This window comes from Columba livia, chromosome 3 (genome assembly GCF_036013475.1).
Source record: "Columba livia isolate bColLiv1 breed racing homer chromosome 3, bColLiv1.pat.W.v2, whole genome shotgun sequence".
Classification (NCBI taxonomy): domain Eukaryota; kingdom Metazoa; phylum Chordata; class Aves; order Columbiformes; family Columbidae; genus Columba; species Columba livia.
In genome coordinates this window covers 19,957,423-19,970,742 of record NC_088604.1, presented here as the reverse complement: position 1 = coordinate 19,970,742, position 13,320 = coordinate 19,957,423, and the positions used below count along the sequence as shown (strand labels likewise).

General features: G+C 44.1%; 1 protein-coding gene across 26 annotated transcripts in view; it reads right to left on the bottom strand.

Annotated features, from left to right (window-relative positions):
* Positions 1-12,477, bottom strand: part of MYT1L (myelin transcription factor 1 like) — a 313,684-nt gene extending 301,207 nt beyond the window's left edge. For 16 of the 26 annotated variants that reach the window (XM_021293590.2, XM_021293592.2, XM_021293594.2 and 13 more), the window contains exon 1: positions 12,344-12,477. In XM_021293590.2, coding sequence (XP_021149265.1) covers positions 12,344-12,350 — 7 coding nt within the window. In that variant the 5' untranslated portion in view covers positions 12,351-12,477. Of the gene's footprint in view, positions 1-3,190; positions 3,352-3,775; positions 4,014-10,118; positions 10,139-10,219; positions 10,401-12,343 lie in introns of those variants that run through there. The other 10 variants (XM_021293603.2, XM_065055991.1, XM_065055987.1 and 7 more) reach the window with 7 other exon arrangements.
* Between the last annotated feature and the right edge of the window lie 843 nt (positions 12,478-13,320).

Genomic DNA, 13,320 nt, shown 5'->3' with positions numbered 1-13,320 from the left:
TTTGATGGACCCTCAAGATATGTAAAATTTATCCTGGAGGAAACTGGTTTCTGAAACCAACTGCTTTCAACAAACCAAAGCGTCTACTGGTAGACGCAATATTGATTTCTTAACGTTTAAAACCTCCCAGACAGTTCCATACCAGACCAGGTTTGATGGATCTCTATGGGGCACCCTGCAGCCCTGGTTATTTCCACAACCAAGTTGGGTAGTTTCGGTACTTGGTGACTGTGTTCCACATCTGCAGCTTCAGTGCAAGCATTCTGAACTACTACACACACTGCAAATCTGACCTGAGATCAGATTTTAAATCTAAGCTAATAAAAATGTTTACTGTTTTCATGACTGAAAGTACAATGCCTTTTGAGGGATCAAAAATCCTATTGTGTTTTTTGTCTGTCTGTCTCCACATCCTACTCCCCCTCCCAATACAAGACATACCCCCTTCGTTTTAGTTTAATTACGTTTTGCTGCTTTTTTCTCTATGGCTACAATAGAGTGGTTCTAATCAAAGCAAAATACTGTGAAGGATTCTAAGGAGAGAACCTTTGTCAACAGCCTACAAGAGCTTTGATTTTCTCTCCTTGTGACTTTTCAATCTAGTATATGTGGAGAAGATGATGCTATTTGGTCTGCACCCATTTTAATTCCATAGAAAACTGATTGCACTTCTGTTTAAAACACCACTGATAATCTTATTAGGATTTCTCATCACTCCTATTATGAGAAAGAAAAGGTCAGTAAGTGATCTACAGTCATAAAGTTTTCTTGTACTGTACTATCAAGAACTTCACATGTTTATTGAACGTTGATCAACATAATGCAAGCATTTATCAAGTTCAGGCAAATTGGTTTTATATTCATTATTTCCATAAGGATATTCGGTGTTGTGTACATACTTCGTATGAAAGTACTCTTCCACTGCTGAATCTGTCAACAAAACAATGACTGTACTCAGAGTTGATCAAGAAATAGGTTCTAACACAGAGAACTTTGTTTTATAAACGTGCTTGTGTAATGCACTTAAAAAGAAATGCCCATGCTGATTTCCCATAGAAATGCTGATGGATGGGAATTTTGTTTTCATTCTTTTGGAGTCCACATAAAACCCTGACTGGCTCAGAAGAACAGTTTTCAAAACAGCACCTTTTTTGCCCTTCGTATGGCAAAGTTTCTATGCTTAGGTAATAAATTGCCGCATATGTGTATGCATGTATGTGTACGTAATCAAAATACTCCTCTGCATATCTTATTAATCTCCTCAACATGAAAATTAAACAAAATATAAAAGAACGAGAAAAAAAGAGACCCTCAGAAATGATCCTTAACAAATCTGGAGAAATAATACACCTCTGAATACACTGAAGTAGATCCTCTTCTTTCTTAATTGTCTTTGTCTCCAAACACACAGTTGCTCAATTCTATAATATGTAAGATACCATATTGTAGAGTAGAACAACAACGCCAAACTATGAACTAGGAACTACTGTGATCAACCTGATGTCCTTTTTGAAAATGTGGGCATATAGCTGAGTATTTGAATCTAAAACAAAGAAAACACTGCAAATGCTAAGTATTTAACTATTGCCCTTGTTGGTTAAAGGGGGGGCTAGGGGGGAGAAACGTTCACTCTCCAGAAAGTTCAGGCTGTAAAATACATACAAAATTGAATCTTCTACATTATTTCAAAATGTACCGAATTCTGCATTTACTCATTGTAACCGCTTACTCTTCTCTTTGTTTCATTTGATAAATCAATGTGGGTTTTAGAAAAATATAATCATTACTTTTTTTTTTCCCAGTGAAAAATCCTGTTTTACTGCATACAGTCTTACTCTGTATTTCTTATGTTAGGAGTGTTATGTTGCCATCTCAGTTGTTTTTAAATGTGTCATATTGCACAGAAGTATAAACATACATATTCACCAGACTACACCACAGCAACCAAGTTTAACCTTATCATTTCAAACTTGAAGAACCTTGATAAATCCTCAGGAGTACCTGCTAACTGCCTGCTAAGGGTTAACAGTTTGTTCCAATATTTTTTTGTTTGCTTGCAGAGTGACATGACAAAGACTTTGTTTGGTAATTTTTGAAAATAACCTATCATACAAAACTGAAATGTCATTTTTTTTAAAAAAGGAGAGAGGTAATAACTAAATATCATTCGGAACTGTATGCTGTTGTTCTCCAAAAAAACCCCATAATTAAAGGTAACAAAAGCCCCATACCCCTCAAATTAAAGTAAATCATTCATTAAACTGTTCTACAATAGTCACAAGAACTATGTAAAGACAATTAAAGGATAATAATTTCTACTTAGCCCCAACGTTAACTGCAGTTTCAAAATTAGGTCAGTTAAAATGAAAATCACCATTTTCAAAAAGATTAAGAATCATTAAAATTGGATAAAAATACTCCTAAATGATTACACGAAAAAAGCCAAATGTAAATAATTGTTAAAGCCCCCCACATTTTATACACAGCATCAGAATTATATAAGAAATGCCTATCAATGGATGCTCTGTTCGAGAAGTGGGATTCCAGTCTGACTCAGTGTTATTATCTGGCAAAAAAAAAATGTAATTCAAAGATAGCTTGTTTATTTTCTTCTTTTGTTTTCTTCTTTCAGTAAAGAAGCCTTTATAAGGACACATATATATCGGAAATATTTGGAGCTGACACAATCACTAGCAATTTGTCAATCAATAACTTTAGGTTTTAGCATTACTAGTGAGTTTGCGTTAAATAAGCTTTTTTTTTTTCCTTTCAGTCAAGAAAATACATACCACACCAACCAAAACTAACCACATCTGGGCTTTAACTGAAACAGTAGTTGCTAATTTTACAGGTCTGCCCGCCTTATTCTAGAAAATAGGATGCAGAAATCTGGCGTTTCCAGCAGCCGTTATTAAAACAACAGCCACTGAGAGCTCGAACCCGATTTCACTGGGAGCAATGTCAAACTCCCCGTTGACTTCAGGGGGAGCGGGATCGGGCCCTGAGCTGCTCAGCCTCCTCCAGCTCCGTGCTCAGGAGGCTGTGCTGAGGAGCTGGGGTGGGAGAAGCGCAGAAGTACAAACCCCAGCTATTCCTTTGTTAACTGCCCGAAGAGTTGAACTTTCCATCACTTTGTGAACAACAGCAAAGTGCTCTGCAAACAACAACGGTGATAAAAGGACATATTTACCTTGAGGGAATAGCAAAGGGAAAGCCGTAGATTTGCAGAACAAAGTAGTCCAAATGAATTATCTATGCATGCAGTCCAAACGTGCACCTCCAAGTAGGCCACAGTCTGTCAAGCAGTCGTCTCGGCACCAGCCACCCTGCCGTCCATCTTACGAGGTTCACCCAGAAAACTGACAAACCTGCTCCACGACAACAAAACTCTCCTAATGCTTTTGAACGCCCACCATTTGTTCTCCATTCATCCAATCAACTTTCCACTGCACATCTTCTCCTGCGACTGAGGCTCAGAGGCAGGATCCCTCCTCATCTGTATGCTAATTATTTTGCCACATGGACAAAAGTAATAATGCTTTCAGACAGGAAACCAATGGGCCTGAAGTCCAAGGCAGAAATTAATAAGTTGCCACCACTGAACGCTGAGATGGGCATGCGTGCAGTTCTGTGCCTGATGGATCAGCTATAACCTCCATTTAAGAGCAGCAGAGAGGCGACGGGCTGGAGGAAGCCTAGCATGCATCGAGCCCGAGTTCCCCTAGAGACCGCACTACCGCAGCCGAACAGCATCCGTAGCAGCTCGCTGACTTACCCCGCCTCAGCCCGCATCCTCTCGGCAGCGCCGCGCACAGCCATGTCCCCGGCCCCGCCGCGGGTGCCGCTGCCCTCCGCGGCCGCGCACGCCCAGCCCCGCCGGCGCGCAGGGGGCGGGCAGGGCTGGGGCCGCGCTCCGCGCCCTCCCCGGCACCCCGGGCCGGGCTCCCCGGCGGCGTGGGGCGCCGCGGCGGCGCTGTGTTCCACCGAATAGAGGGGAAGCGAGAAACGCCGCAGCCGCCCAGGAGGGGAGACCGCTAAAAATACTCCCCTGCCGCTGCTGCTGGCGTAAAATGGTGTCTCCGTTATGGAACACTCCCTCCCCGCTCTCCCCCCCCCAAAAAAAAAAAAAAACAACCCACGAGTAATTAGACCTCTAACTGCATCTTTAAAATAAAATACTTATTGAAAACTATCATTGTTTTACTGCTGGGGTACCACTCCAGGGTTTAGAGAGTTAATTCAGCTGGATTGCTGAAGTCTCGCTTATTTTACCTGCTCACACCATCGTCTCCCCTTTGAAACAAAAGAGATGAACTATTTCCAGAGGGAAAGATTAGCAGCCTTCCACCATTAGCAACTTGCGCGGCTCAACTTTATGTGATCAACAGCCCAAACATAAACAAGGGCTCGCATACAAAAAGGGCCAGATCTGCATGTGCCCGTTAATAACGTTTTCCCCATCAATTTGATGTGGATTTTGTGGCTCTTGCTGCCTCCGCTTAGCCAGGGACTGCGTTACTAAACGTGTCACAGAGACAATAACTGGGAAGAGGCATCTCACCCCCGTGAAACGCTGTTGCGGAGGCTTTCTGCCGGCGTGCGCCCGCCCCCGGGCAGCCTCCCTGTGGGGTTCGCCCCCGGGCAGCCGGATGCCCCTGCGACGGGAGCGGCTTGCCAGCGGGGAGTCACTGCGTTTAAACCCGTCCCCGAAATGTCAATTCGGTAGCAGCGTGACAGGCTGTGATCTTTACGCGGAGGCGGCGGCACCCCCCCGCATTGGCACAGCTCCGCACCCCCCCGCGGGCTCAGCCCTGCCATGCCCCGACCCCTGCCTCGGGCACCACCGTTGCTGCCCGGCTGACACCCGCCCTCAGCGTCCATTCCCGCGGGCACACTGCGCTTCCTTTGGGAAGGACCCTGGCTAGCGCACGCGGGCAGCTTATGTGCCCTCCCTATAGACACGCGCGCCTGCTGGTTTCGTTGCCCTCCTTATTGCCATTGTGCTGCTGCAGCCCCCTCCTCGCCGCATCCCTCCCCCCTCCCTCCCCGCCGCGGCTCGCCCTGCGCCGTGATGCTCGGTGCGGGCAGACCCGCAGCTGGCAGGGCACCGCGGGCAAACCCTGCGGGCTGTGGCTGAGGCGGGGGAGACTGACCCAAAAGTCACAAGGAACACCCTCCTCCAGCCGGCGGAGGTAATCCCGCCCGAGCCCGCTGCCTGACGTGTGGAGACCAGACATGTCGGTGACTGTAGAGGTTACCCATCCCTTCCCATCCACCCTTGCCAGGAATCACACTGCGCTCTGAGGCGAAGCCGGGTCTCCGCGTACCAGCCCTTCGCATCCCGAGCCATCACAGCAGCTCCACAGCCGCGCTTTGATGGCAGGAGAGGGGCTTCTAGGGGGAAAGCTTGTCACAGGGATTCAGAAGACAGCCAGTCTGCTGAGGAAGGGACTAACAATAGCAGAGCCCTCACGACTTCCACCTTTTGGTGAAAAACGCAGTGTTTCCCTCAGAAAGCAGAAAAGGACTTACGTGTCTCTTCCCCCGCCCCCCATCTCCACCACCTCGCTCGTGGTTTGTTGTGTTGTTTTTTTTTTTTTTTCCTTCCTTAATTTTTCTCTGTCATCTCTGATTACATCTCCCCGCACTCGCAGGGCTCTCCCGGGGCCGAGGCGCAGAGCCCTCGGGAGCGAGGCCGCGGCCGGGCCGCAGGTGCGGGCGGGAGGCACGGAGGGCGCCGCGCAGGGCGGGGCGGGGGGAGAAAAGACTCCTCGCAGCGGGGAGGGAGAGCTTTTTGTTTGTGTCGTAGCGAGGGCATGTCAGTTTGGGTTTTTTCCACCCAAATCAATGCAGCCTGAGAAGCGCACGTACACCTGGTGATGAAACGGACCTTTTGCAAGTGCACAGGGGTATCTGCACCGCTACAGACAGATCTCAATCGTTTTCTAACGTAAGGTTTACATGCAGAATCTTTGGATTACAGTATTCGCGTTTCAAAAATCAAGACGTGACTTTTCCCTCTGCTAAAGCTAACCTTCTATGTTAGATCCTGGCTCGACTTAGTAAGATAGCGAAGGCGACCATGTGGCATACATATCATGGCAGGTGTTTTCAAAGTTTTTGAAGGCTATTTAGCTGGTAAATAAATAAATAAATAACAAAACACCAAACAAACTCATCACCTTGTCCAGCGTTCAGGATGACATAAAGAAATGGAAGACAAAAACAATACTTGTTTTCATGGGGACAGAATGTATATAAACTCTGTACTGGTGAGACTTCAGATGCGGGGGGGTAGGGGGCATGTGGAGGGAGGGGAGAACTGCATAAATTAGAAATATTTACAAAAAGACCAGTGTGGGGAGAGAAAAAAAAAAAAAAAAAAGACTGGTGATTCATTGGCCTAATTATCTTCCATAAGACGTTAGGGTATGGGTTTAATGTTGTGGGATGGATTCTCCCTCCCCCAGCCTCTGTCTCGTCAACGCACATTATCCATGGGGAAAAGGAGATGCAGGTCATGTTTAAGCAGCGTTAATGAGAGCACGGTATTCTTCCTGAAGGTTAAGTTAGCCAGGTTAACAAATTTCAGGTAAAGTATGCTTGAAAACCTCCGATTTATTTTACTTTCTTGCTGACAGCAGTTTCTAACAAGACTTGCAACGTTAGACAAACACAGAAAGCAGAATTTAAGCATCAGACGAACCCACTACTGTCAATAAGGGAGTACAATTTCAGCTTGACAGGAGTATTACAAGAATATACCCGCTAACGAGCAGCCTTAATTGGCCTGCATATTGTGGCTGTCACTGTTAAAACCTGTTCCTATACAGTCCCATTTTATACATCATTTAAACATATAGTTCTCTAAAGCAGATAAGGAGACAATTCTTTACTTACTGAGCTTTTGATTTGGAGTGGGAAAGAAATAGGAAGAAAAAGAAATGAAAATAGGAAACACTGGTAAGAATATTACATTAGTGACTGAAAAACTACGTGAAATTCAGATGTATGGTAAAAAAAAAATAAAAGTAACAGACTTTTCCAGTTTCAGTGTACTTTTTCAGTTATGAATGCAAATTATTATTAGCTGAAGAGGTTTTACTGATATACTACTACACTGTTGTTTAATAAATCCCACCTTTTCCTCAGCAAGACACTTTGTCTTAGAAGTATTTTTAATTTAGTGATTTGCAGGAGTTCACTGCTCATCCTGGCAAATCCTTCACACAATAGAGTTTAATGTGTGGTTTCAGTTTCCAGTACAGAGCTATGTTCATAAAGAATACAAATGAAAGAGGATATTATTATTAATAATAATATTAATAAAAAATAATAAGTTACCATGTATGTGCAGTTGGTAGTTATTAAATTGTTACAATGCAACTTCTAGATAATAAAAGTCAAAAAAACAAATAGGGCAGATCATGCCCTAATGCTATGTAAAGTGCCTTACTTTAGATAAATTATTCCTAGTCTGATTTTAAACTGCCTAACCTGCAAATTTGAATATAAAACAGTGCTGGAACTGAAAACTGCAAAAGTCATTTATGTGTACGATGAAGCCTTAAAAAGTTCTTCGACATCAAGTTTCAATCAATAAAATGGTTTCTATTGTCAAACTCCGGAAAACAGGCATTTGCAGTGCAGACGCAGGAAAGACCCTGGGCACAACAGCGGTGGTGAGGGCAAACGTCATTTTGACGAGGTGAGCTGGATACGTTGTTTTATTGGGACAGAAAGAAGATAAATGAAAGCATTTAGCTCAACAACGCTCTTATACTAGGATGAAAAAGTCTGGCTAAGTATGGCAACGCCTGTAATATCCCCCACGTTCTGAGAGTTCAATTGCACGGCTGCAGGGAAGTGCTGTTTAACCTACCCTGCCCGGTGGATTTCTCCGAGAAAACAAAACGCACGCAAAGACGGCTTTTAAAAGAAAAGGAGGAAGCGTTTAAACGCGGAGATTTGACGCTTTCCCACAGCCATCTTCGCATCGCCTAGCTAGGAGGCACAAAAGCCTCTCCTGCGCTTCCCTCGCTGAGCAGGGTCGCGGCGGGATGAACGCGGGTGGGTTCCCGCCGCCGGTGGGGGAGGCGCGGACAGCTCCCGGTGCTGAACGGCACGGGCCGGCCCGCCGCACCCCGCCGCGCCGCACCGCACCGCACCGCACCCGCGCCCAGAGGGGCGGCGAGCGCTGGGGCTGAATGGCGCTGTCTGCACAACAATGGCAGCCAGCTCCAAATCCTCCTATAATCACATTAATGAGATTAATCAGTGAATTAGCAGCAGTCAAATGTCAGGGTGGCAAGGAGGAATCCAGCCAAGCTTGGTAATTAACTTTTGGGGGGCAGGGGAAGGGAAACGACTGTACTATCCCGAAGTTTACCAGGTTCTATTCAGGAGCCTTTGGAAGATGCTGACAATTCAAGTGAAGGGGGGAGGAGGGGACAAGACGGAGACCTCAACCTTTGCGCGCAGTAAGACAGCTTGCTAATACACAGAATCCCATTACTTCCAGCTGAAGTCCACTGGGGAAACCGGTACCGTTTCAAACAGCCCACCCCAACGGCCAGAGCTGCGCTGCACTGAACTCGAAGTGCGAAATTTGCTCTGGGATCCGACTGCCTTAACAAATTCCAATAGGCACGATAAACATGGCCGATGCCCAAGGAGTAATAAATCTTACTCCTTTTTAAAAATCTACGAGAAAGACACTGTTTCTGAAATCAGAGGGGTAGGAGAAAAGAATACCCTTTAAACATCTATGAGCAATAGATTATCACAAGTTAATGCTAGATCTGTTGCAGAATATTTTCTAAAACAAAGAACTAGAGAGGAATTTTAATCAAGTAATTTAGAGTAAGTTATTTGGCATAGACAAATCAGAGATCTGGTCTCTAGCTGACCTCAACAAAAGTGAAACTTCTCTCCACCTCAATTTCATCACCCACAACCACTTACAAGTACAAAATAGAAAAAGAGATTCCCCATAGATTGTAAATAAAATCCTAATGTATTTATTTTCAAGAGAGTACTGCATATCTCCTTTTCTGTCTTTAAAAGGAGTGTTGTCAACATGCAAAGCATTTATTGTGTAAAAACTCTACTTTTATGCACACACTACTTCTTCAGAAAACAAATAAACATTTAAAAAAATCTTCTCTTTGCCTAGATGAGGCTGTGCATGTTGATCAGCACTCAGAAGAAAATGGCATGCTTCTTTTCTGTTAAGTTTAATCTTTGTTAGAGACAAGTAAAAGAAGCAAGCCTGTCTAATGTCTCTTCTATTAGAATCTAAGTCGTTTATTTTTTACTAATATAAGCCTTTTTTTTATACTCTTCAGTTACTTTTTAGCACTAAATTAATCATATTAACAAATTTGCCCTAAGTGTGCATGGACTACAGTCCTAATGATCTGAACTATTTTAAAATTTAAGTATTGACTATGAGGTTTTCAGAGAGTTAACTGAATTAACTATCCCTTATTTACAGCCTTTTTTCTCTTTAAAGAAAAACTATTATGGATAAGAAACATTTTGACAGTGTTCTTTCAAAATACTACTCTTATACGAGTGTTCCCCTTTAAAGTTCAAATCCAGTGGTTTCAAAAGTCGTTTTAGTGTAAAAACGTATCATCTTATAATCTTTTATTTAATTGTACTCATCTGTCAGGAGACTTGAGCATTCCAATCTGTGAAGTTTTTGTCTCGGATTCTCCGTATCAAACAAGTACCTTCCAACATGCAGCAAGTTTATATAAACAACAACATGCTTAATGCATGCAACACTATGCGTTCATATAGTAAACACACACTTTAGGATTTTTTTATCGTCTGTTCTACAGCCCAATACAATTTTGGCTGCATAGCAGTATTGCCAGAAGAACTTGAAAAGAGCAAACAATGGACATTTAAGTACAAGCTACGGAACGACTGCAAAAATCACAATAATCTTTCCAGTTCGCTACAAGCATCGACCCCCACCCTGCACAAAACACAGTCCCCACCTGCACCGTTAACCACTTACAAGTTAAACATAAACAAGACATTTCAGCATGGCTAAGAAACACCCTGGCTTACTACAACTTTGAAAGGATGAGGAGTAAGAAGCATACCACAGAGACCCAGAAAAGGCTGCTTTTTTCTTCATTGAACACTGAAAAGATACCCCATGTTCCAGGGAATTAAAAAAATATATATATTAAAATAGACCCACCAACACCGAGTAAAAAAATCAGGGGGGCTTCAAGAAGATTGCAGGGAAAAAGCTCTCACTCTCTTTAGTGTGCAGAAGCTTAGGGGGAAAAAATGTCGCCCTGGCAGGAATGACAAATGCAGTAGGATAGGCTAGCAGGCCTGAGGGATCTGTTTTACTTCCACATACATCCTCTAATGCACGCACTCCCACTCATCCTCTCGAGATGCCTTTTTTTTTTTCTCCACTTTTTTTTTTTTTTTTTTCCACCAGCTCCAAATCCCCGGCATATGACCTTCTGTTAAATAGATAAAAAAAAATTTGCTTATCAGTCATGCAAATGAGGCTGAATTCATTTTCCACAACAGATGGCCTCATAGATAATGATGATGGAAGAGAGAAAATTGAATGTCTCTCACAAGGTGGTCATGGCAACCGAGAGCAGAATAATATCAATAATAAGCTCACTGCATAATAAGGTTGTCAATCCCACAAATCAAAGTCTCCAGCTAAATCAGGTATCCCACCCCCAGCTAGTTATCAGGTAAATAGAGAAATAGAGAGCGTCCTTTTTCTTTTAAACGAGGAGCTGTGAAAAGAAATGGTAGCTGCAGCGATTCCAGGGTACAAGGGGAAGGAAGGAGCAGGAAAGATTTTGCTCCGCTAATTGTGTTTTATTTAATGAATCGGGGAAGGGGGGGGCGGGTTTTTCCTTTTTTTTTTTTTTTCCCCCTCCCCTCTTCTCTTTCCACGGAGTTTTTGTTTCCTTGTTTGTTGTTGTTTTGTGATTTTTTATTTTTTTTTTGGGGGGGGGGGGGAGGTGCTGGTTTGTTTTTTAATAGCGAGGCTGGTATTTGGAAGTCGATCTGCTGCCGAAGCCTTGTCTCCCCTCCCTGTGTCTGATGTGGAGTGCTGCATTGATGCAATAGCAGCTCGCCTCAGGCTTCCACCTTGGCTCCCAGGGGGCCATCCCGCAAAATGAATCAGCAGCCATCCTGAGCAGACTGATTAAAATGAAAATGGCAAGGCACATGTCTGGGCGGAACTAGAGCTGAGCTGCGCTGCCTGTCTGGCAAGCATGCTCAATATAGCTTTTGCTAATAATGGCTTACCGCCTTTCAGTTTTTTAAAGGTATTACCGTCGCCCCTTCCCCCACCCCTGAGCAGATAACGGTGCTGGGGGGTTCCCCCCCTTTCACTGTATACGGCTCACAGCTAGAGTTTGCCAGACTGACATGCAGTGATCGTGAAAAGACACACTTGCTTTGCAGGGATTTTCTTCGCAGATGTGTTGAAATACGAAGACAACATATTAACATTCAGCTATAAATTATGCCCAGATATTAATTGGGAGAGAAACCTCAGAGGAAGAGGAAAGCTCAGTCACCACAATAAATATAATTTATCATTTTTCCTCCGTTTTTACACCTCGGCTTGCAATGGCACCTTGTGCATTATGCATCACGAGAAAATGACTTCCAGTAAACGCAGAGCGCCTCCCTGGAGCTCTCCGTGCCCGGTGCTCGGCGGACCCCGAGCTCTATTTCCAACCACCCTCTTCCCCAAGCAGACAACTGGGTGCATAGAGAAAGAGCCATTTAAAGCGCGCATCTCTTGTAGTCCTTTGATGAAACAGGCACATTTTCCGGACAGCTTCGGTGTGCAAAAGCAGCACCGAGAAAACGTGCACAGCATCTGAAACCTGGGTGGATTGTTGTTTTGTGAGGTGTGGGGATTGCTCTGCCTGGGGACCTCTTGTTGGTGGGGTTATTTTTAAGCAAACAGCACAGTGGTATATCTCTGGAAACCGACATGTATGTGCTATACATATGCACATACATCTCGACGTGCCTTCGGTTAATTCCTGTTTTTAAGCCGCTGGGATTATTTTTTTTCTCCTGCCTTTTTCTCCCCCCCCCGCCCTGCACTCCAGCCCTGCTACTGCAGTGTGAACCAGAAATCAATAGGGCTGCTCTAATGGAGGTTCCAGCTGCAGTTGGCTGTGCAGACACACACACACACACACACACACACAGAGACACTGACGTCTGTGCAGCTTTCTCAGCCGATTGGGCACCACATCGGATGTTCTGTGGAGCAAAGAATAGGAATCACTTACAGTCTGCTAGAAAAAAAAAAAGGTACCTTGCATTTCGCTGTCTCCAAGAGAGCCCGGCTGGGCCGGCCGTACCCGCTGACTGCGGTGCGGGAGCCAGAGCACCGCCCGGGGCTGCGCGGTCCCCGCAGAGTGCCTGGCGACACCCCGAGGTCACCACAGAACCTGCCGGCACACAGGACCCCGCAATTAATATGGGATGTTTTTACCCGGTTACCAGTTCGTACCGTGAAAGACAAGAAAGTAGGAAAATAGGCACGAAAAATCAAAGTGGTTTATCTGATAGATTAATGGGGCTCTTGTGCCCTTTGATATGTTTGCAAGTATTTCTGAGCTCTGAAGAGCATTTTGATGAAAGCTTTATTTTTAAAAGCTTTACTAGAAATTATGCACTGAACATTTAATATTTCAATGTAAGTTGCTCGCTTCCTCTTCCTTTAATAGAAAAATATTTAATTTGTTGAAGATTATCTTCAAGTTTAATTTCCTATAGTCTTTAAGTATACATATATATATGTAAATATGTAAAGCTACACTTTGTTACTAAAACATATTTGGATTTTTCCACTTTTAAACAATAAAATTTAGGCTCTGTTGGTTACCTGATGTTGTGGCTGTTTATTTCTGAAACAAGAAACAATGGTGTTGGTGAACCTATAAAAAATTCTAATTCTGTGCTCCCAGGATAAGGCATTCCCGGGATCCGCAGCCCTGCAGAACACCTCCCCCACCGCTTCGTCAATGTATTTCTACTCTGGTGTATTGACAGCAACTGCCCTAGCCTCAGTCTGGCTCCAGTGAAGCATTGCTGTTCCTTCCACTCAGCCCTGTGGACCTTTGCAGGACTCAGGATGCCAACCCAGGACCTGCTCTGGAGAAATAAAGTCTGGGAAAAATGAATGAATCATAAAGCCATCTTGCATGGCATAGTTACATCCCAGCCTGTGCTCTACAGTTTGTTCTTATGCAAGCTTTCAAAAACCATGGTTAAAACCCCAAAAATGAT